The sequence below is a fragment of the Hyperolius riggenbachi genome, chromosome 12 (assembly GCF_040937935.1).
Source record: "Hyperolius riggenbachi isolate aHypRig1 chromosome 12, aHypRig1.pri, whole genome shotgun sequence".
Taxonomy (NCBI): Eukaryota; Metazoa; Chordata; class Amphibia; order Anura; family Hyperoliidae; genus Hyperolius; species Hyperolius riggenbachi.
The window spans coordinates 103,480,144-103,500,503 of record NC_090657.1 but is presented as its reverse complement, the minus strand read 5'-3'; the positions used below and the strand labels follow the sequence as shown (position 1 = coordinate 103,500,503).

At 44.4% G+C, this 20,360-nt stretch overlaps 1 protein-coding gene across 1 annotated transcript in view; it reads left to right on the top strand.

Moving 5' to 3' along the window:
* The window catches only part of LOC137540959 (uncharacterized), a 204,593-nt gene extending 191,674 nt beyond the window's left edge, over positions 1–12,919 (top strand). The window contains exons 5-9 of the mRNA XM_068262132.1: positions 1,758–1,824; positions 3,806–3,901; positions 11,532–11,592; positions 12,599–12,776; positions 12,871–12,919. Of these exons, the coding sequence (XP_068118233.1) occupies positions 1,758–1,824; positions 3,806–3,901; positions 11,532–11,592; positions 12,599–12,776; positions 12,871–12,919 (451 nt within the window). The remainder of the gene's footprint in view (positions 1–1,757; positions 1,825–3,805; positions 3,902–11,531; positions 11,593–12,598; positions 12,777–12,870) is intronic.
* The last annotated feature ends 7,441 nt before the right edge of the window (positions 12,920–20,360 follow it).

Sequence of the window (20,360 nt, the reverse complement as noted above, 5' to 3'; positions counted from 1 at the left end):
CCCAAGTCTCCTGGCACTGATTTGATATGTATGCTACCAAGTAGTGTGCCGGAAAGCCTCCATGAATTTCCTGAAATCCTGGGAAAATGAAGTTTGACTAATCAAAGGCTTCCACTTTTTCTAACTTTTTTTTTTCGTTATGCATAGATACATTAAGATGCTCCAGATTCATTAGGTGAAGCAGTTCCTCTAGACATCCCATACCTTTGGGGAAGATTGACATATCCATCTATTTTATACTGCATTCCAGCTGCTATGAAACATAAATGAAACAAAAAATAAACTTAATGGGGAGGATTTCCCTCATCAGCCCCATCTAAAGGGTTACTTTAGTTAAACAAATACCACATTGGCTGTCCTAATGTGCTATGCCCCACCTCAACAACCATTCACCATTAACGAGAAGCCTTTGTGTATTGTCAGCTGGTGAGGTGAGAAGGGCACAACTAGATATACAATGGCCTTGCTTTGAGGGAAGGAGCTACAGCTTGGAACTTTGGGTAGGTGTGGGGACCTGGGTAAGGGAAGCTGCAAATGGAACACATTAGCAGTCTAGTTTTAAAGGACAACAGTACCGAGGTATGTGGAGGCTGCCATGTTTATTTTCTTCTAAATAATGCCAGTTTCCTTGCTGCCCTGCTGGTCTATTTGGCTGCAGTAGTATTTGAATCACACACCAGAAACAAGCATGCAGCTAATGTTGTCAGATCTGACAATAATGTCAGAAACACCTGATCTGCTGCATGCTTGTTCAGGGTCTGTGGCTAAAAGTATTACAGGCAGAGAATCTACAGGATAGCCAGGCAACTGGCATGGCTTAAAAGGAAATAAATATGGCAGTTTCCACACACCTATCGCTACAGTTGTCCTTTAATTGGTAATTCTCCAATTCTCAGTAACCAAATATCAGTTTCCAAATGTGCAAAACAATCCACAACAAAGCTGTACAAAGTCACAACAATTACAGTATAATACATTATGTAGCTATTTCCTCTGTTAGTACCTCTGCCAAATGCAATCCTTCTAACCTGGTTAGACCTGAGCTGACCTTCACTCACCCAGCTTGGAGGAAAAACAGCAGGGTTGGATTTCCATTGCCAGCTGCTATTCCTATCTCTTGTGCCAGGATGCCCTTTCCTCTCTTCTTCCTACTTAAGCATGAACAAGTGAGGCTGTTCATTAGTGTACTTTTGATTTATGTTCACTGTGCAGCAGTGTGATGATCTATCGCACTGCTGCATGCATTTTTGGCAAAGCGCATAGCTGATCCCATTCACTGTAATGAATGGGATCAGCAGTACAACGCATGGCAACGCAGATGGTGTGCGATCAGGTGCGCTTGCGTTCCGAATGCACGGCCATACGTGTTGCCTAATTTGAAGGAGGCCTAACGCAGTTGTTTCTGCTTTTCAGCAACACATCAATGTTACAAATGCTGAGAAGCAGACAGAAGTGGACACAGCTGCATTAGGGGGCTCAGGCCAATCCCTGCCCCATCCCAAACTCAGAGGATACAGGGCTACCTGTTGTAAGAACACTCAGATTACACCCTTTAAAATACTATTAGACCATCAAAGTTCTGTGGCTGCTTTATTACACCTGAAATGTGTTGCAATTGATTAGAGACCTGTGAAGGAGCATAAATAATTTTTTGTTTTGTTTGCCGGGGTTTAGGCTGTAAGCACCTCCATTTTGACTACACAGTATGCAGAAGTTTATAGACTGAGTTCTTTTTTTTTTTTTTTTGCTTTTTCCAGCACTAACCTGCCTGAGAAGCAATCAGTAGCTGTTAGAGGAAGACAGGTTGACAACTTGAAGACTGAGGTATCCGCGTTTCACAGCTTGAATCTGATTGGTTGGGGAAATTACATTCTCATCAAACATCCAATGATTCCATTGACACCCTAGGAAGGTGGAGATTATTTGAAGGACACCAAAATATCTACTATGATTATAACAGCTGTTTGACTATTTTCAAATGATTAAATAAAAGTAAGTCAGAAGGAGTGAAGGAAAAGGAAAGAATTACATCACTATCTACCAATATAGGGTAGATGTAAACAAAATCTTCCTAGGCCTGGTATCAGTTTGGCAATGTGTATGTTAAATTTACCTGACTGGAGGTCTAAATTTCGTTTTCAGGTAAGGCTGGGGGCTTGCTCACACAAGGACCACTGCCATTTACTGCTTCCCAGAGCGGAAGGCAAAGGACCAACGCACATCAGAATGGACCTCGTGCTTTTCTGTTGTTAGCACATGCTGTGCCGGTGTTGTCTGATTACGCTGCCTTTGGATTTGCGCTGCCCCGCATGCGCAGTAGGAGACTGTGTGGCCACAGTTCCTATTGAATGATGCTGCTGATGGTAAAATACTAAATATCTTTGCGTCTTCACATCCTACACTCCCCAAATTTTCAGGGTAGGGAGGGGACCCCCCCCCCTCCCGAACTACCTCTATGCTAAATTGCAGCCCCCGAGACCCACTGGTTACCGAGATAGGTTTCTCTAATCTATCTCCTGAACCAGCGGGGCTCGGGGGCTGCAATTTGGCATAGAGGTCGTTAGGGGATCCTCTCCCTACCCTGAAAATTTGGTGTGTATGATGAGTGGAAGCGGAGATATTTATTATGTTACCATCAGCAGCATAATTAACTTCACACTGAGCATGCGTGCTACTCAGTGTGGAAGGGAGCTTCCGGGCAGCGCAATCAGACATTACACCGGCTATAATGATTGCTGGGGTGATGTGACATTATGACCCGGAACTCATTACTGTTTGCTCTGTGCGCAGGGAATGACGCAACGCTGGAGATGGGTGGGAGGTAAGTTATTTGCCCAGCATCATTTCTTGTGCTGTTCTCTGCATAGGAGGAATGGAGGGATGGGGACCACTAGAACACCAAGGAAAGCTATGAGGGGGAGGGTAGTCACTAGACCACCATAGAAAGCTAAATGGGGTGAGGGAGGTGAAGAACAGGAGGATACTATTGAAAGCTATATGGGGTGAGGGAGGGGGATCTACTAGGGCACCATTGAAAGCTATATGGGGGTGGGAATGGAGAAACCAGTAGACCACCAACGTTATACGTGGAGGGAGGGGGACCACTAGGGCTGCAGACCAGAGGACATTATGTGTAGCTATTTAGGGAGGTACTTTGCCTAATTATCTTTGGGGCAGCCCTGCTTATTGATGTGAAATGCTGCAGAAAAGATGTTAGGGGAACATGCTTCCTAATCGTTTCTTTTAGGGGGAAATGCTGCCTAATTATTTTTTTTCTGGGGGAAATGCTGCCTAACTATGTTGATTGGGGCCGACACGCCACCCAATTAGGTTTTTTCAGAGAATGCCTTCTAATAGGGATGCAAATAATTCAGAGACCTGGCACGGTTATGTTAAATTTTGTATGCAACTTCATGCATCTTGAAAAATGAACTAATTGAATTCCGCAAAGGTGAAATTTGATTGGTTTCAAGCTGCATACATTTTCATATAAAACGTGCAGAATTGCCCAGGTCATTGAATCTAGGCCTAGGGTGACATAGTAAGTGTTCAGTTGTTCTATATAGATTTTTGTTTAGGAATACAGAAAGACAGAGACTGGGTGTGGGGCTGCTTGTGGCCTCTGCTGTACATTTCCCAGCATGTTTCTGTTTAGGGGTAATCAGAGGCATGGTTATATGAACTTTTTAACCTCATGAGGTGATAAAAAGGACTAAATAAGCGCTGGGAAACTACTACTGCTGCTGTCTGCTAACAATATAATCCAGTTAAAAATTCCAATTGACTGCAGCATTATTCTTTGCAGATTTTCTTTCTGATACCTGAGAAGGGGTTTATTAAACTTGTGAGGCTGAAACACCTTTTGACAGCTGAGGCAGCAAGGACTTCAGAGAAAAATCCAGTGAGTGATCAATTTTGTTTAAAGGACATCTGAGGTGAAAATAAACTGATGAGATAAACAATTGTATCTATCCCCCTTCTCCTAAAAATTACTTCTTTTTTTTTAAATCACACAGTTTAACTTTAGATTTAAATCTAGTTTTTAAGTTTTTACGGTTTCATTGTCTCTTCACAATGACACATGCATTGAAGTATGTCAGAGCTCAAATCTATGAACCATTGACTCTCTTTATCTCTTTCCTGCTCTCAGAAGCCATTTACTGACAGGAAAGTGTTTTATGGCTGTAATTACTTATCATTGAGGGTTATGCTATAGTCTGACCCAGTCCCGCCCCAGACAGAAACTGTCACTTGCAAACCTGATATTTGACTCTTTCGGGAAGAGAAATAAATAAAAAGGAACACAGTATAGTTATTTGTGTGACTTGCAGTGTACATACATCTGTCTATCTCATCATGTCACGTCACCTCGGTTGTCCTTTAAGATTAGACCTCAACAAAACTAAGGAGCTGGAGTAAAAGCCAGCAAGAGAGTCTTATGTGCAGTTCTAATTAGGATAAGTGTTATGGATACATGCATTAACCTCAACATGCTACGTTTCATTTCTTGCATACTTTAATGGTTGGGTGTGAGACCTTCAGCTGAAAACGGCAAGGTTCAGGTTCACAATGACACTGTAGCGAAATGAAGGCTGCCACAGTTATTTCATTCTAAACAATTCTATGTTTCCTCAGCAGACAGCTAAACAAGGATGACTGGATTGCTCTCCTTTCTTCTGTTTCCTCTATGAATTGCAACTGCCAACACCTCAAAGAAAACGAAGCATATATGGGGCCATATGCAATTCACTTTTTCCCCTGACTTTTCTCCTCTGAGATAATTTTTCATCTTCAATTTAAATTAACTTTTTAGCAATTTGCAATGGAAAAAGTACCAAACAGTATGTGAAAATGTACTGTCAAAGTTATATTGAGTATTTGTTTGCTTGGTGGGGGTGTAAAGGGCATTTTATTTACAATTTGTGAAAATATCACCTAGGAGAAAACTCAGGTGAAAAAGTGAATTGCATATGGCCCATGGTGCAAATTGTTAATGTGCAGGGCAACGCCTAGAGTGGAGAGAGCATGTAAGGCTTTGGTGATGAAATGGGGTACCACCACTATTAGGCACACACACACCTCTTTTGTCCTCTGTTCACCACATCCGCTCTCTGATTTGTGAGTCTGGTGTCAACCAATTACACCAATAAATTTCAGGAAAAATACTCATATAGTGTAAAACCACTTTTAATCTGAACCATTAAAAAGTAATACACTAACTAAAATCTTCATATGAAATCTAACGTCACTCCATCTTCAGTTACCATCAGCTCTGGCAGTCACTGGCTCCAAAAACTTTGTAGTGGCCTGTTGTGTGTCTCCCCTCCACTCTGCCCTAAAGGTTTCGTCATCAAATAAGGGGAGACCTGCAACAGGTCACTACAAACCTTTTGGAGCCACTGAATGCCTCACTGATGGTGGCAGCGGAAGACGATGTGAGACTACAAGCTTCTATGTGAAGATTTTAGATGTACATGCATTACTTTTTAATATGCAAGATTAAAAGTGGTTTTATACTATGAATATTTTTCCTGAGGTTTATTGGTGCAATTGGAGGGCTCCAGGCTTGCCACCCAAGAGACTTGCAATCAGAGAACTGATGCTGTTAGCAGGGGACAGAAGGGGAAAGGGGGTTGCCTAGTGGTGGTGGCGGCATAGCCGGCCTTTGACCTGAGCGGTCGCTCAGGGCGCCGGCTTCCAAGGGGGCACCTATAGCTGGCTAATTATACTGAGGGCACCTACACCTCACTTCCTGTACTGGGGGCACCTATAGCTGGCTACCTATACTGAGGGCACCTACACCTGACTTCCTATACTGGGGGCACCTATAGCTGGCTACCTATACTGAGGGAGGGCACCTACTCCTAGCTACCTATATTGAGGGCAACCAACACCTGGCCATCTATACTGGAGGCACCTACGCCTGGCTACCTATGGGGTAGACCTACATCTGACTTCCTATACTGGGGCACCTATGCTTGGGATCCTATACTGGGGGCACCTATACCTGGCTACCTGCCTATACTGTGTCTGAGGGCATTTTTTTTTTTGGGGGGGGGGGGCACACAGTGGCTACAACACGTGGTGAAAATTGTCAGTGCTGTGCTATCATTCCAAATTGGGGGGTTAACTTTCCCACTGATTGTTTTTATTAATATTCCTAAAAGGTCCTGGCCTTCATTTTTAAGTTTACTTAGGATAATGCACTCTTTCCATCCAGTTTGTGGTTATCAGTATTCTTCTATTATAGATATGTGATGTGTTATGTATGAGCATTTGGCGTGATGTGTCACTACTTCAAAAAGGTTGGAAACCACTGTCCTAGGAGATATCTCAGGAGAAAAGGTGAAGTGTGTGTGTGTGTGTGTGTGTGTGTGTGTGTGTGTGTGTGTGTGTGTGTGTGTGTGTGTGTGTGTGTGTGTGTGTGTAGGATGAAGGGGGGGCACAAAAATCAGGTTTCGCTTAGGGCGCTGTCAAACCTAAGGCCGGCCCTGGGTGGCGGTACCCCATTCCTTCACCGTAGCCTGCATTCTCTCTCCACTTTGGGTGCTGCCCTGCATATTAATGATTTGCACCATATATGCCTCTATTTTATTTGAGGTGTTGCCAGTCTGACAGTTGCAATCCATAGAGAAAATGAAGAATGGAAAGCAATCCGGTCATCGAGAGCACCACTGTGGGTCAAAAACTTTTGTGACGGTGATGGTCACACACAGTGCGCTTTAAAGATTATTTGATTTGCAAGTGTGTGGAGTGCAGCATTAATTGTGCAATGTGTGAATGCTAGCTGTGATTGACTGTCCTTTCTTCTGTTTCCAATTACTTTAAACCACTGACCCCAAACAGGTATGCAGATCTGGTACCATGAATAAAGTTTGACCACACTAACTGCATGCTTGTTTTAGGTGTGTGATTTTGGACAATCATATTAGATTTAAAAACAGTCCATTTCACCGAACAGACATGTCGATGGCGATGCCTGTGTTGAAAGTCTGGGGAAAAAAAAGTTTTACTCACCTGGGGCTTCTACCAACCCCCTGCAGCCATCCTGTGCCCTCGCAGTCTCGAACGGATCCTCCTGTCCCACGCCGCCAACTACTTTCAATGTTGGTGACAGGCCTGGCCACGCATCTGCCTCTTTGCGTTTCTGTCCGCTTTACTAGGATAGAGGGTGCTATTACAGACAGGAACGCGTAGAAGCAGACACGTGGCCAGGCCTTTCGGGCCCGTCGCGGAAAACAAAAGTAGTTGGCGGCGGGGGAAAGAGGATCCAATTGAGACTGCAAGGGCACAGGATGGCTGCAGGAGGTTGGTAGAAGCCCCATGTGAGTAAAACTCATTTTTTTCCCAGACTTAAGTGTCACTTTAAGCAACATGTCCGTTCTGTTTGAGGTTTATTGTGTCCATTGCTGTGATGGAACTCAAAGTCCTGACCTGAACAATATTTTGGGACACCTGTCATGCTTGCCACTCTCCACTCCATTGGCCTGCATGTGTGCACATGGGAGAGGCTGTGCACAGCTTCATGTGTGTCATTAGACTTACAGATTTACTCCAAGCCACCTTTTTCCCCCCCAAAAAAGCCTTCCTGACTCAGCACTTAGTGCTGATTGTTCTGCCAGCTTTAGTTAGCCTGTTCCAGTACTTAGTATCTTATATTCTGTCTGCTTAATACCTCGATTATGTCTGCTATCTACCTACCTTTGGCCTGTGACCAGATTACGCTAGAACTCTGCCTACCCTGATCTTGGCTTGTGACCTGACAATGACTTGTCTGCACTGACCTCAGCCTGTTTCTCGACAAAAAACTCTACACTGCAGTGTCACCTGTTTCCCTTATCGTTGATGTGGCTACCAGGCAGAAAAGTAGTCGGGTACCCAATAGGAGTAGAATCCCATAATTCCTTGAGGGGTGCTACAGTGAAACTTGTAGCCATGCCTTGGTATAGCCCATGCCTACCACTAGTAGCAGAATTAACAGGACGTAACCCTAACAGAATTAACAGGATTAACCTGTCATAATGTGAACTCAGTCTGGCTACCTCCATATCCCTCTCACTACTAGGACACTTAAAGCGGAACTGAATAGTAAAAAGTATTTAACTTACCTGGGGCTTCTCCCAGACTCTTGCAGGCCTCCTGTCCCATGCCGGTTCTCCACAATCCTCCATTCTCCCGCTCAGGGCCGGCGCTACCATTAAGGCAAAGGAGGCAGCTGCCCTAGGGCCCCAGAGCTTGTAGGGGCCCCCAGTGGCTACAAGAGGAAAAAAAAATTTCAAATCGACCTTATAGTTCCTGAGAAAATCGATTTTAAAGTTTCAAAGGAAAAAAAATACACATTTAAAAACCAGCCGACTTTAATGGTTAATAGCAAATCCACCTTAAATTCTAGAAACCCTAAATTTGCAGGATATGTTAAGGAGATCATTGGGAATAAGAGGAAAAAACAATTTTTCAAAAAGACCTTATAGTTTTTGAGAATATCGATTTTAAAGCTTCGAAGGAAAAAAGTACACTTTTAAATGCGGTAAATGTCACTTTTAGTAGCAAGCCTAACGGTAGTGTAATTTTACATGCATCAAAAGAAAGAGCAATAAATTTCCTGATGGGGTTTCCAGGGGGTCCATACGCAGTCGCAGCGCTTTGGCCAGGGATCGCTATACAGCCGCAATATGGCTGTATGAAGATCCCTGGCATTTTTTTCCTATTTTCCCAATTTTTTTTTTATGTTTAGAGTGTAAGAATTTTTTTTTAAAAAATTATGTGGGGTCCCCCCCCTCCTGAAAATGTTTAACCCCTTGTCCCCCATGCAGGCTGGGGTAGCCAGAATGTGGAGCTCTGACCGATTGGGGCTTCAAACCCTGACTATACCAACTGCAAAAAAGGTCCCTTAATGCCAATTTTTGCTCCGGGGTATCTGTTGGGGGGGGGGGGGGGGGGGCCCTAGGTTTATTTTGCCCTGGGGCCCCATTGTTGCTTAAACCGGCCCTGCTCCCGCTACCAGCTAGTTGTGTTACTGTTGCACTGTACCAGGATGCTATTGCGGGCGGGAACGCGAAGAAAGATCGACGGTAACTAAACTAGCTGGCGGTGGGAGAACGGAGGATCGTGAAGGACCGGCATGGAACAGGAAGGCTGCAAGGGGCTGGCAGAAGGCCCAGGTTTTTTTTTTACTATTCAGTTCTGCTTTAAGTCAAGAAAGTCACCGTTGTGTTTTTTTTTGTTTTTGTTTTTTTGTATAGAGTATATTTGGGAATGCATGGCTCCCCTTTTACATAGAGCCATAACTGATTTATCTCTGCACCTTTCATAACTATTCCTCTAATTACTGGATTAAGTAGTACATCTCCAAACACTTATTCTAAGAAGAACACTTAAGATGAGTTGGGGTAAACATACACTCTGTAAATATCCACACCTTAGAACATTTCTAAACTCAACACAAAACAGTGCATGCTTACTGGGAAGTGTGACTTCATCTGCTAGGTTTTATGGTAAATTTAAGTAGACAGTATACAGTAAAAGCAAGATTTGACTGGGTGTTTCTTTAATTGTGTATGGGTGTTGTATTCCCAGAAAATGGTGATTTTTACTAATGCACTCTAAGGACTAAGAATCCTCAGGAGTGCTTTCAGCCGTGGGTCCAGCTGCATTAAATTTGGCTTTTATGGCCCAACATTGGCAGCAATTATGCCATTTTATTCTGTGCCATCAGCAAGGGTAAGCACTGTGGGTTTTCTCTTAAAATTTTTATATAACTAACGGGACCCCATAATATATGTCTTACTAATGCTAACCCTAGGCCAAAGAATTGGGACAAATACCTACCTATAGGGACCTATACAGGGTGTCCCTGTAGGTAATGCCATACAGTGTTCTCCACAGATTTTTTTTCCAGCCGGGTGGTTTGAAAAAGTAGCCGGGTGGGGCAAAATGAGAGAATGCTTGGCGGTGCTTCTGTGCAAAACTCTGCTTAAAGCATAGGAGGAGGTGAATCGATGACAGCTGGGTGCTCACCAAAACAGCCTGGGGAGAACACTGCCCTCTCCTAGCCGATTTTATTGTGGACAGAGGAAAATCTTCTCTCTTTGAGAGTGATGAACAGAACAAAGTGGCAGATTTTTTCAGTCAGAAGACTCTCCTGTCAGGAGATTGGTGCCTGAACAGATGTGTTCCACGAGGTGTGAAGTCCATGAGATCTACCCACAAAAGACCTATCTGCCTCACATGTCCATTCCCTATTACCCAAGTTTTACTCCCTTAACATAGGGGGATACCCAGATGCGATACATGCTATTGCACAGGACTGGAGTCTGGAGAGGGGCTTTGCTTTCCCTCCTCTGAATGTAATTGCACAAGTCCTTCACAAAGTTCTACACAATGATCATACTGGTTGTACTAGATTGGCTGAAAAAAAGGTGGTACCCTCTTCTTCTAAGTCTGTTTATAGCCCATTGTTCCTGGACACTGCCAGACAGGAAGGCTCTACTTTATCAGGGCCTAGTGCTTCATCCAGCTCCTTCCAAAGTCAGGCTCAACAAAGCCTGGATTTTAAAAGGTGCATCTAATTAAGCAAAGGCCTTTTTGAAAAAAAGTGATTTCCAAATTACTTACTTCATGTAAACCAGTTATCTCAATAATATATCATAGACTCTGGAAGGATTTTTTGTGCTTTTAATATTAAAGAGCCAAGATTTATTCCAAGTGTATTGAACTTTTTGCAGGCTGACCTTGATAAAAATCTTAACGGAGTACATTGAAAGTTCAGCTTGCTGTCTTGGGGGCCTACCTAAACATCCCTATTTCCTCTGGTCCCTTGATCAAAATGTTTCTAAAAGTGGACAAAAGGAAACCATTATTGTCCAAACCCAGAGCCCCTCCTTGGGATTTTTTTTTACATATAGGTTTTATTAATTTTTGCATAAACTTAAAATACATTAGGAATGCACACAAAACCACAATATAACAAGTCTACCCTTCCCACCCCCACTACCCCTTCATGGTCCATTACAGTCCCAAGGAGATCCTATCACATTGGGTGTAAACACCAGTTACTTCCATAAGCTTGTTATAATCTGGATTCCAGAAATATTCTAGCCAAGGATTCCTTAGCCTATCAAATTTGTTAGGACAATTCCTCTGAATATACATTAATTTGTATATTGGTAGAGAGGCATTTATTAACCTTCCCTGATGTTGAGGCTTGTACCTGAATCCAATGTAGGATGATCGTCTTTCTGACATAAAAAATTGTATATTCCAAAGAATCACCTAGAGATGTTTGTCTCCCCTGTGATCCCCAGGAGAAGTTGGGATTTAAATTTAGTTTTGTCAGCTCTTACAGAGTCTTCGTTTCAGCCTTTCATGGATTGTACACTCAAATGTCTAACATTTAAAACCGTGTTATTGGTAGCAATCACTATGGCCCATAGAATCGAGGGCAGATTCAAGCCTTTTCAATTAAACCTCCTTTTATGACAGTAATGGAAGATAGTATTTTATTTAAATTACCACCTTCATTTGTTCCTTAGGTGGTTTCCGCATTTCATAAAGAACAAGAGATTCTGCTGCCATCTACTTGTTCTAATCCAGGTAATGAAGGAGATAAAAAGTTTAGGTCTCTAGATGTAAGGAAATGTTTTGTTTTATAGAGGTACAACTTAAGAATGGAGGTTAGTAGATAACCTGTTCTTACAGTTTCAGGGTTCCTGAAAAGGGTTTAAAGTGACTCAGAGATGAAACGTTTTTATCCTGTAGTAAGTAAGGAAGGATGTCCTGCTGCACCATTGTAGGGTAAAAGGATCTCTCCAACTTTATTTAACACATCAGCAAAAACACAAACAGCTCACGCGTATCGGAGCTCTGCATGGCTCCTTAATCATAGCTATGATTAAGGGGCCATGCAGAGCTCCGATACGCGTGAGCTGCTGTCTGTGTTTTTGCTGATGTGTTAAATAAAGTTGGAGAGATCCTTTTACCCTACAACGGTGCAGCGGGACATCCTTCCTTACTTACTGCCATATTTGATGGTTCGGGATCCCAGGCTCCTGTTGTCAATACCGGTGGTTGGAGCGATCCATCCTTCACTGCTACTGTTTTTATCCTGTACTTACCTGGGGCTTCCTCCTGCCCAATGAGGTCCATGGAGTCCCTGCCCATCCTCCTCGACCCCTCCATTCTGCCGCTATCTCACCTTGTAATCGGGCTGGACAAGCTCTTCAGCACATGCTCGGCCATGCACGCCCCTCTTGACGTTCTCCCGCTGCTGGGAGCGTTCTGCGCCTTCGCAGTAGTACTGCGCAGCCGCAGAAAGTTCTCAGGCACGGAGGCACACTTGGCCAAGCTGTGCATGCGCTGAAGGGGCACAACAGGGTAGCTTACCGGGCCAGATAGGGGCAAAACGGAGGGGCCGAGGAGGAAATTATTATTTCTTAAGCATTTGATATGGCTCGTGTTCCAGCACCATTAGGTAGTAAAGTTCATTCTACTAGGGCTGTCTCATCTTCTTGGGCAGAGAGAGCCTCTGGGTCCATCTCACAAATGTGTAATGCAGCCACTTGATCAAATTATAATAAGTTCATTAAACATTACTGTTTAGATTTGCCTTTCAATCAACATTTGGTTTTGGACGCAAAAATCTGTCTGCTGAGAGGGAGTAATATGGAATATCTCTTGATGGATGCTGTGAAGAATGAATGGAATTTTAAGCCTGCCCTTACTGGTAAAATGCTTTCCATGAAGTTCTTCACAAGAGGCCTAGAACCCACCCTGGTATGGTAAGTCCACTTCTAAAATTTAAGTAATCTGTAAACACTGAAGGGGGAAGAGGGTTGTGCCTTTTTAAATTGTGTTGTACTTCCTGTCCCGTAGGAACAATCTTCTGGTGGCAGTCATGAAGAACTTCATGGAAAACGTCTAACCGGTGAGGTTCAGCTTAAACTTTCTTGGCCATCATCAATGCAAGCTATAGACTGATATGGCTCTATGGTAGGACTTGCCACTAAAGAGTGGAGGTTAGTAGATAACCTGTAAATTAGCTATACGTTTGGCTGGAGTAGACTTCCTGTATTTATCACTGCCTGGGTATCTCCTTCACTCATAAATGAGAATTTGCTCTGTAATGAGGAAACGTCTTCTAGTACACATAAATGTGTTCAGTTCCAGTTGAAACTGCCTTGCTTTCATTTGGATATGTTATGACATGGATAAATGAGAACGCTGAAATAATCTTATTGGTAGTTTATCATCATGTTCTTATATTATACTGTACAGGTTTACATTATTCAATATAAAGTGAAATTCTAGACAATCCGTACGGTAATTGTATATGTGTCATTATGTGACTACATACATGCCGCGGGGTCACTGGGTAACAGGCGGCCAGTGAGGATGGATAGAGCAGCCAAGTGAGTGCGCTCTGCTTCCAACACTCTGAACGGTCCCTGGGGGGAACATTTTAGATGGGGGGAGACCTGGGGATTGGCACATTCTGCCCTGCACTGCAGTGGCGGCTCCACAGATTTATTTTGTAGATTTTGTAGATTTATTTTATTTTTTAAAAAAATCTATTTGCAGTGCGTGTTGGTAATAGATCTCTCTCTGATGGATCAATCTGTTGGTCAAATCTGGTGGTCATCTGCCAGTGTATGGAAACTTTAAAGAAAACCTGTAATGTATAAAAAGTCCCCTGGGTGGTACTTACCTCATGAGGGGGAAGCCTCTGGATCCTAACGAGGCTTCCCCCGTTCTTCTTGGTCCCTCCGTTGTCCAGCTGCAGCCCCCCCCCCAAGTGCGGAGATGTAAATATTTACCTCCCGGGATCCAGCCCAGGCCTACTAGCGGATCTCCCTTTGGGATGAGGTCTAAATAGCCGGAACCAATCTGTCCGCTCTGCTGCGCAGTTGTGCGTCCTCTTGCGCGAGTGGATACGATCGAGTTCGGCTATTTCTACCTCACCCAAAGGAAGAGCTGCTACTGCGCCAGCGCTGGATCTCGGCAAGGTAAATAAATCAGCGCTTATCAGCGATTGTCAGGCTTTTTTTTTGGGGGGGGGGGGTGGCGGGACGCTTTGGGGGAGCCAGCGCTGGACTGCCTGCTGCTATAGGGATGGGGGAAGCCTCATTGGAAACCTAAGGCTTCCCCTTCCCGTGGTGAGCACCCCCCAGGGGATGTTCTTTTTTTTGTTACATAGTCTCTTTAAAGGACAACTGAAGTGAGAAGAATATGGCCATATTTATTCTGCCATATGGCTGCCATATTTATTCCCTTTTAACCACTTGCCGACCACCCAAAGCTGATGGGCGGCAGCAAGGGCTGGGCCCAAACGACCGCAATACACCCATCAGCGGTGGCGGGCGTGGTTATGCGCCGATCGCGTCACGCGATCAGGCGCCGGTGACAGGCTCCGCCCCCCTTGCGCAGTAACCCGCCGGCCGTTCGGCAGCACCGGCGGGTTACTAGCTTCCAAATCCCCGCAAACAAAGTGTATAATACGCTTTGTAATGTATACAAAGCGTATTATACAGGCTGCCTCCTGCCCTGGTGGTCCCAGTGATCGAGGGACCACCAGGGAAGGCTGCAGCCCCTCAGGTAAGCACCCAAGCACAATGATCTCCCCCCCTTCCCTCTGATCGCCCACAGCACCCCTCAGACCCCCCCTGCCCACCCCTGAGACCCCTGTTTGCACCCAATCACCCCCCTAATCACCCATCAATCACCCCCTGTCACTATCTGTCAACACAATTTTTTTAACTAGTCCCTAAACTGCCCCCTGGGGGCTCATGATCACCCCCCACACTCTGATCCTCCCTAGACCCCCCCCCCCCCCCTGTGTACTGTATACATCTATCCTCCCCTGTAATCACCCGTCAATCACCACCTGTCGCTGCCACCTATCAGATCAGACCCTAACCTGCCTCTTACAGGCATCTGATCACCCTCCCACACCATCAGATCGCCCGCAGCCTACCCTCAGATCACCTCCAAAGTGCATTGTTTACATCTGTTCTGCCATCTAATCACCCACTGATCACCCACTGATCACCCATCAATCACCCCCTGTCACTGCTACCACTCAAATCAAACCCCTATCTGCCCCTAGGGCACCCAATCACCCGCCCACACCCTCAGAATGACCTCAGACCCCCCCCCCCAGACCTCCCCCCCCCCTGTGTACTGTATACATCTATTCTCCCCTGTAATCAGCTGTCAATCACCGTCAATCACCCCCTGTCACCACCTGTCACTGCTACCCATCAGATTAAACCCCTATCTGCCCCTAGGGCACCCAATCACCCGCCCACACCTTCAGAACGCCCTCAAACCCCAGCCCTGATCACCTCGCCAGGGCATTGCTTGCATCTGTTCCCCCCTCTAATCACACCTTGAGACACCCATCAATCACCTCCTGTCACCACCTGTCACCCCCTAGCACACCTACCCATCAGATCAAGCCCTAATTTTCCCCGTGTGGGCTCCTGATCACTCGGCCAAACCCTCAGATCCCCCTCAGACCCACTTCCGATCACCTCCCCAGTGCATTGATTGCATCTATTTTCCCCTCTAACCACCCCCTGAGACACCCATCAATCACCTCCTGTCACCCCCCCTAGCACTCCTATCCATCAGATCAGGTCCAATACAACCTGTCATCTAAGAGGCCACCCTGCTTATGACCGGTTCCACAAAATTCGCCCCCTTCATAGACCACCTGTCATCAAAATTTGCAGATGCTTATACCCCTGAACAGTCATTTTGAGACATTTGGTTTCCAGACTACTCACGGTTTTGGGCTGCTAAAATGCCAGGGCAGTATATGAACCCCACAAGTGACCCCATTTTAGAAAGAAGACACCCCAAGGTATTCCTTTAGGAGTATGGTGAGTTCATAGAAGATTTTATTTTTTGTCACAAGTTAGCGGAAAATGACACTTTGTGAAAAAAAACAATAAAAATCATTTTCCGCTAACTTGTGACAAAAAATAAAATCTTCTATGAACTCACCATACTCCTAACGGAATACCTTGGGGTGTCTTCTTTCTAAAATGGGGTCATTTGTGGGGTTCCTATACTGCCCTGGCATTTTAGGGGCCCTAAACCGTGAGTAGTCTGGAAACCAAATGTCTCAAAATGAGCTGTGAAATCCTAAGGTACTCATTGGACTTTGGGCCCCTTAGTGCACTTAGGGATGCAAAAAAGTGCCACACATGTGGTATCGCCGTACTCAGGAGAAGTAGTATAATGTGTTTTGCAGTGTATTTTTACACATACCTATGCTAAGTGGGAGAAATATCTCTGTAAATGGACAATTGTGTGTAAAAAAAAAATCAAAAAATTGTCATTTACAGAGATATTTCTCCCACCCAGCATCTGTATGTGTAAAAATACACCACAAAACACATTATACTACTTCTCCTCCTGAGTACGGCAATACCACATGTGTGGCACTTTTTTGCAGCCTAACTGCGCTAAGGGGCCCAAAGTCCAATGAGCACCTTTAGGCTTTACAGGGGTGCTTACAATTAGGCACCCCCCAAAATGCCAGGACAGTAAACACCCCACAAATGATCCCATTTTCGAAAGTAGACACTTCAAGGTATTCAGAGAGGAGCATAGTGAGTCGGTGGCAGATTTCATTTTTTTTTTTGTCGCAAATTAGCAGAAATGGAAACTTTTTTTTTTTTGTCGTCACAAAGTGTCATATTCTGCTAACTTGTGACAAAAAATAAAATCTTCTATGAGCTCACCATGCCTCTCAGTGAATACTTTGGGATGTCTTCTTTCCAAAATGGGGTCATTTGGGGGGTATTTATACTATCCTGGAATTTTAGCACCTCATGAAACGTGACAGGTGCTCAGAAAAGTCAGAGATGCTTCAAAATGGGAAAATTCACTTTTGGCACCATAGTTTGTAAACGCTATAACTTTTACCCAAACCAATAAATATACACTGAATGTTTTTTTTTTTTTACCAAAGACATGTAGCACAATACATTTGGACAAAAATGTATACAGAAATTTTACTTTATTTGAAAAATGTCAGCACAGAAATAAAAAAAAATCATTTTTTTGACAAAATTTGTCTTTTTTGATGAATATAATAAAAACTAAAACTCGCAGCAGCAATCAAATAGCACCAAAAGAAAGCTGTATTAGTGACAAGAAAAGGAGGTAAAATTCATTTAGATAGTAGGTTGTATGACGAGCAATAAACCGTTAAAAGCTGCAGTGGTCTGAATGGAGAAAAAGACTCTGGTCCTTAAGGGGCGAAAAGACTGTGGTCCTCAAGTGGTTAACCACTTAAGGACCCGGGGATTTTGCGGTGATCTGTGCTGAGCGGGCTCTTCAGCCCACAGCACAGATTACTTTGCAGCCAGGGCGACCAGACTTCCCCACTTTTTTCCCCACTAGGGGGATGCCCTGCTGGGAGCCTGGGAGCTGTGCTGATCAATTTGGGTACAGTAATGTCTGGATCCCACCTGAAACAAGCATGCAGCAAATCTTGTCAGATCTGACAATAATGTTAGAAACACCTGATCTGCTGCATGCTTGTTCAGAGTCTATGGCTAAAAGTATTAGAGGCAGAGGATCATCAGGGCTGCCAGGCAACTGGTATTGCCTAAATGGAATTAAATATATATTTGCCGTACAGTTACATTACGAGACTTGGTGACGTCACCAAGTCTCGTAATGTAACTGTACGGCAAACGAGACTTTGGAGATGGAGGAGGAAGGGCGCTGCAGCCGTCGCTGGAGAAAGCCCTCGGGTGAGTACATCCATTTACTCGATGGGCTGAGACAGGAGGGGGGGATCGGGAGAGAGGGGGTTTGGAGGGGGATAGGCCACCCAAATAGCCACCATTGAAGGGGGATCCCCCCACCCGCACAGAGGGGAATCCCCCCCCCCACACACACACATATAGCCATCATTGAAGGGGATTCCCCCGCCCACATTGCCATCATTGAAGGGGATCCCCCCACCCGCACAGAGGGGGATCCCCCTCCACATAGCCTCCGCATACAAGGGGGAACCCCTGCACATTCTCTGCCCCCTGGCTGCCCAGGGATTCTTTAGGGTGGCTGGATGCTTGTTATACACGCTGTGGGTAGCACAGATCACTACCCACAGCATGCTAGGATGGGGGGGGGGGGGGGGGAGACATCTGGCAACCTATAAATCTGGCTAAACACCTGGCTCACTATATACCTGGCTGCACATCTGGCTCACTATATACCTGGCTGCACATCTGGCTCACTATATACCTGGCTAAACATCTGGCTCACTATATACCTGGCTGCACATCTGGCTCACTATATACCTGGCTGCACATCTGGCTCACTATATACCTGGCTGCACATCTGGCTCACTATATATACCTGGCTGCACATCTGGCTACCTATACATCTGGCTATACATCTGGCTAATTATACGTGGCTGCACATCTGGCTACCTATACATCTGGGTCTTATACTCACCATTGGTGTGCTGATCCCTCGTCGCGTACCTCTGATAGCTTCCCCAGTGTTTTCTTCCATGTCCCTTGGCGGATTTTGTTTCTCCCTCGGCGATCACATGTCCCCCGTTGATCGGCGTTGATGACACCAGCATCATCAACATCTTGCAGAAAACACTTTTTTTTTTATTAAATTCAATACAATAACCTGTATTGAATTCAATTTCCCAAAAAAAAAATTAATTGCAAAAAAAAAAGGTTGAAAATTATTGGAAATTAATTGAAACACTTTTTGCACAGAAATCCTGGGGAAATTGAACGCCAGGGTGGTTAAACCAACATGTGGAGAACCAGCAATTTATTCTGTTAGAATATGTATTTTCTAACGGATTTTAAAAAATGGTCTGTTCCTTAAAGCAAACCTGAACTGAAAATAAAAGTCAAAACAAAGTCAAACATATACACGTCATACTTACCTCCCATGTAGTCTACTCCTCAATCTCCTTCTCTCCCAGGTCCTGTTTGTCCACTGTGATAGATGGAATTTTCTGTCCTCCATTTTGAAAATGGCCATTGCCCAATAACCGCTTCCTGGTCAGCACACTGATAAACTGTAATATTACCCACTTGATCCATAGGGATACATGGACATTACCTTGATTATCAGTTGTCCTTTCAGTTATAGCTGACAGCAACTGATATATTTTAGTTCTGACAAAATCTTGTCGGAACTGGAAGGAATCGTCAGAGGAAAATGGTGGGCTTCTGAGAGGAACGGACGGTGAGGTAAGTATGTAATATTCATTTTCAGGTACATCCTGTGTTTATTTTAATTAATTTTACTTGATTTAGGTTCTCTTTAAAAACAAATCTGTTTAGTGCTACATTAAAAAAAAAAGAAAAAGAAAGAAAAATCCCTACACATTTTCTTTGAGCAGTGCAGTGCGACCTTCTGGTAAGCGTTCACTGCAGTAAAACCATACTGGTACAGGATGGGTTCTGGCTGGTTGTGGTGGGTAATGCATTTTGCATGTCGTGCTGTTCTGCTCACACTGTTTAATTTAATATGTTGGAATTTGTGTTTCTTGGCTGCAAGCCTTTGCGTTTACAGTAAACAGTTCAGGCTGCGTGCGTTTGTGTATAGTGTACACAGCACAGCAGGCGTGGTGTGTGTCAGTGAGTCTGCCGTACAAGGCTGGATTGCCATGTTTACACACAAACAGTGATTGCTCAGAGGCTGTTCTGCAGGACCCTGCCCTAATGTGCAATGAGGCCCTTATCACTGAACAAGAACATTGTGTAAACCAGAATGTGAACATTGTGCCATGTAAAGTACAGGTTAACTAAACGACCTGCTTTATGTTTCCAAAATGTTATTTTGTTCCTGGTAGTCTGTAAACTTTCCACGACTTAATTTAAACCCCGCACACCTGCAGTGCTGACTATGCATTTTACTTAAAAGAAAAACTATTCCAAACCTCCTGTCATTTTAGACCCATGAAAGCTTCTGCTGCTTTTTCATCACCTCATCTGAACATAACCACTGGCTTCAGGCAGAGCACCCAATTATCTCTTGCAAAGTTCTATGTGATGAGGTGGGCATTGCTCCACATAAATACTGTATATATTGTCCGCTAGTGTGGTGTTGGGTGGAGGGCACCTGGATCAGTGCTGTTTTACAGAGACAGAGACCACGTGGCCATATTACAGTTATAGAATGACCATAACACCATTTTACACGGGCTGATAGACTGTAGCATGGTGACATTGTGGTTTGTGCTCTCACCTTGCAGCGCTGGGTACCCGGTTCGAATACCAGCCAGGTCAACAACGGCACTGAGTTTGTATGTTCTTTCCGTGTCTGTGTGGGTTTCCTCTGGGCATTCAGTTTCCTCCCACATCTCAAAA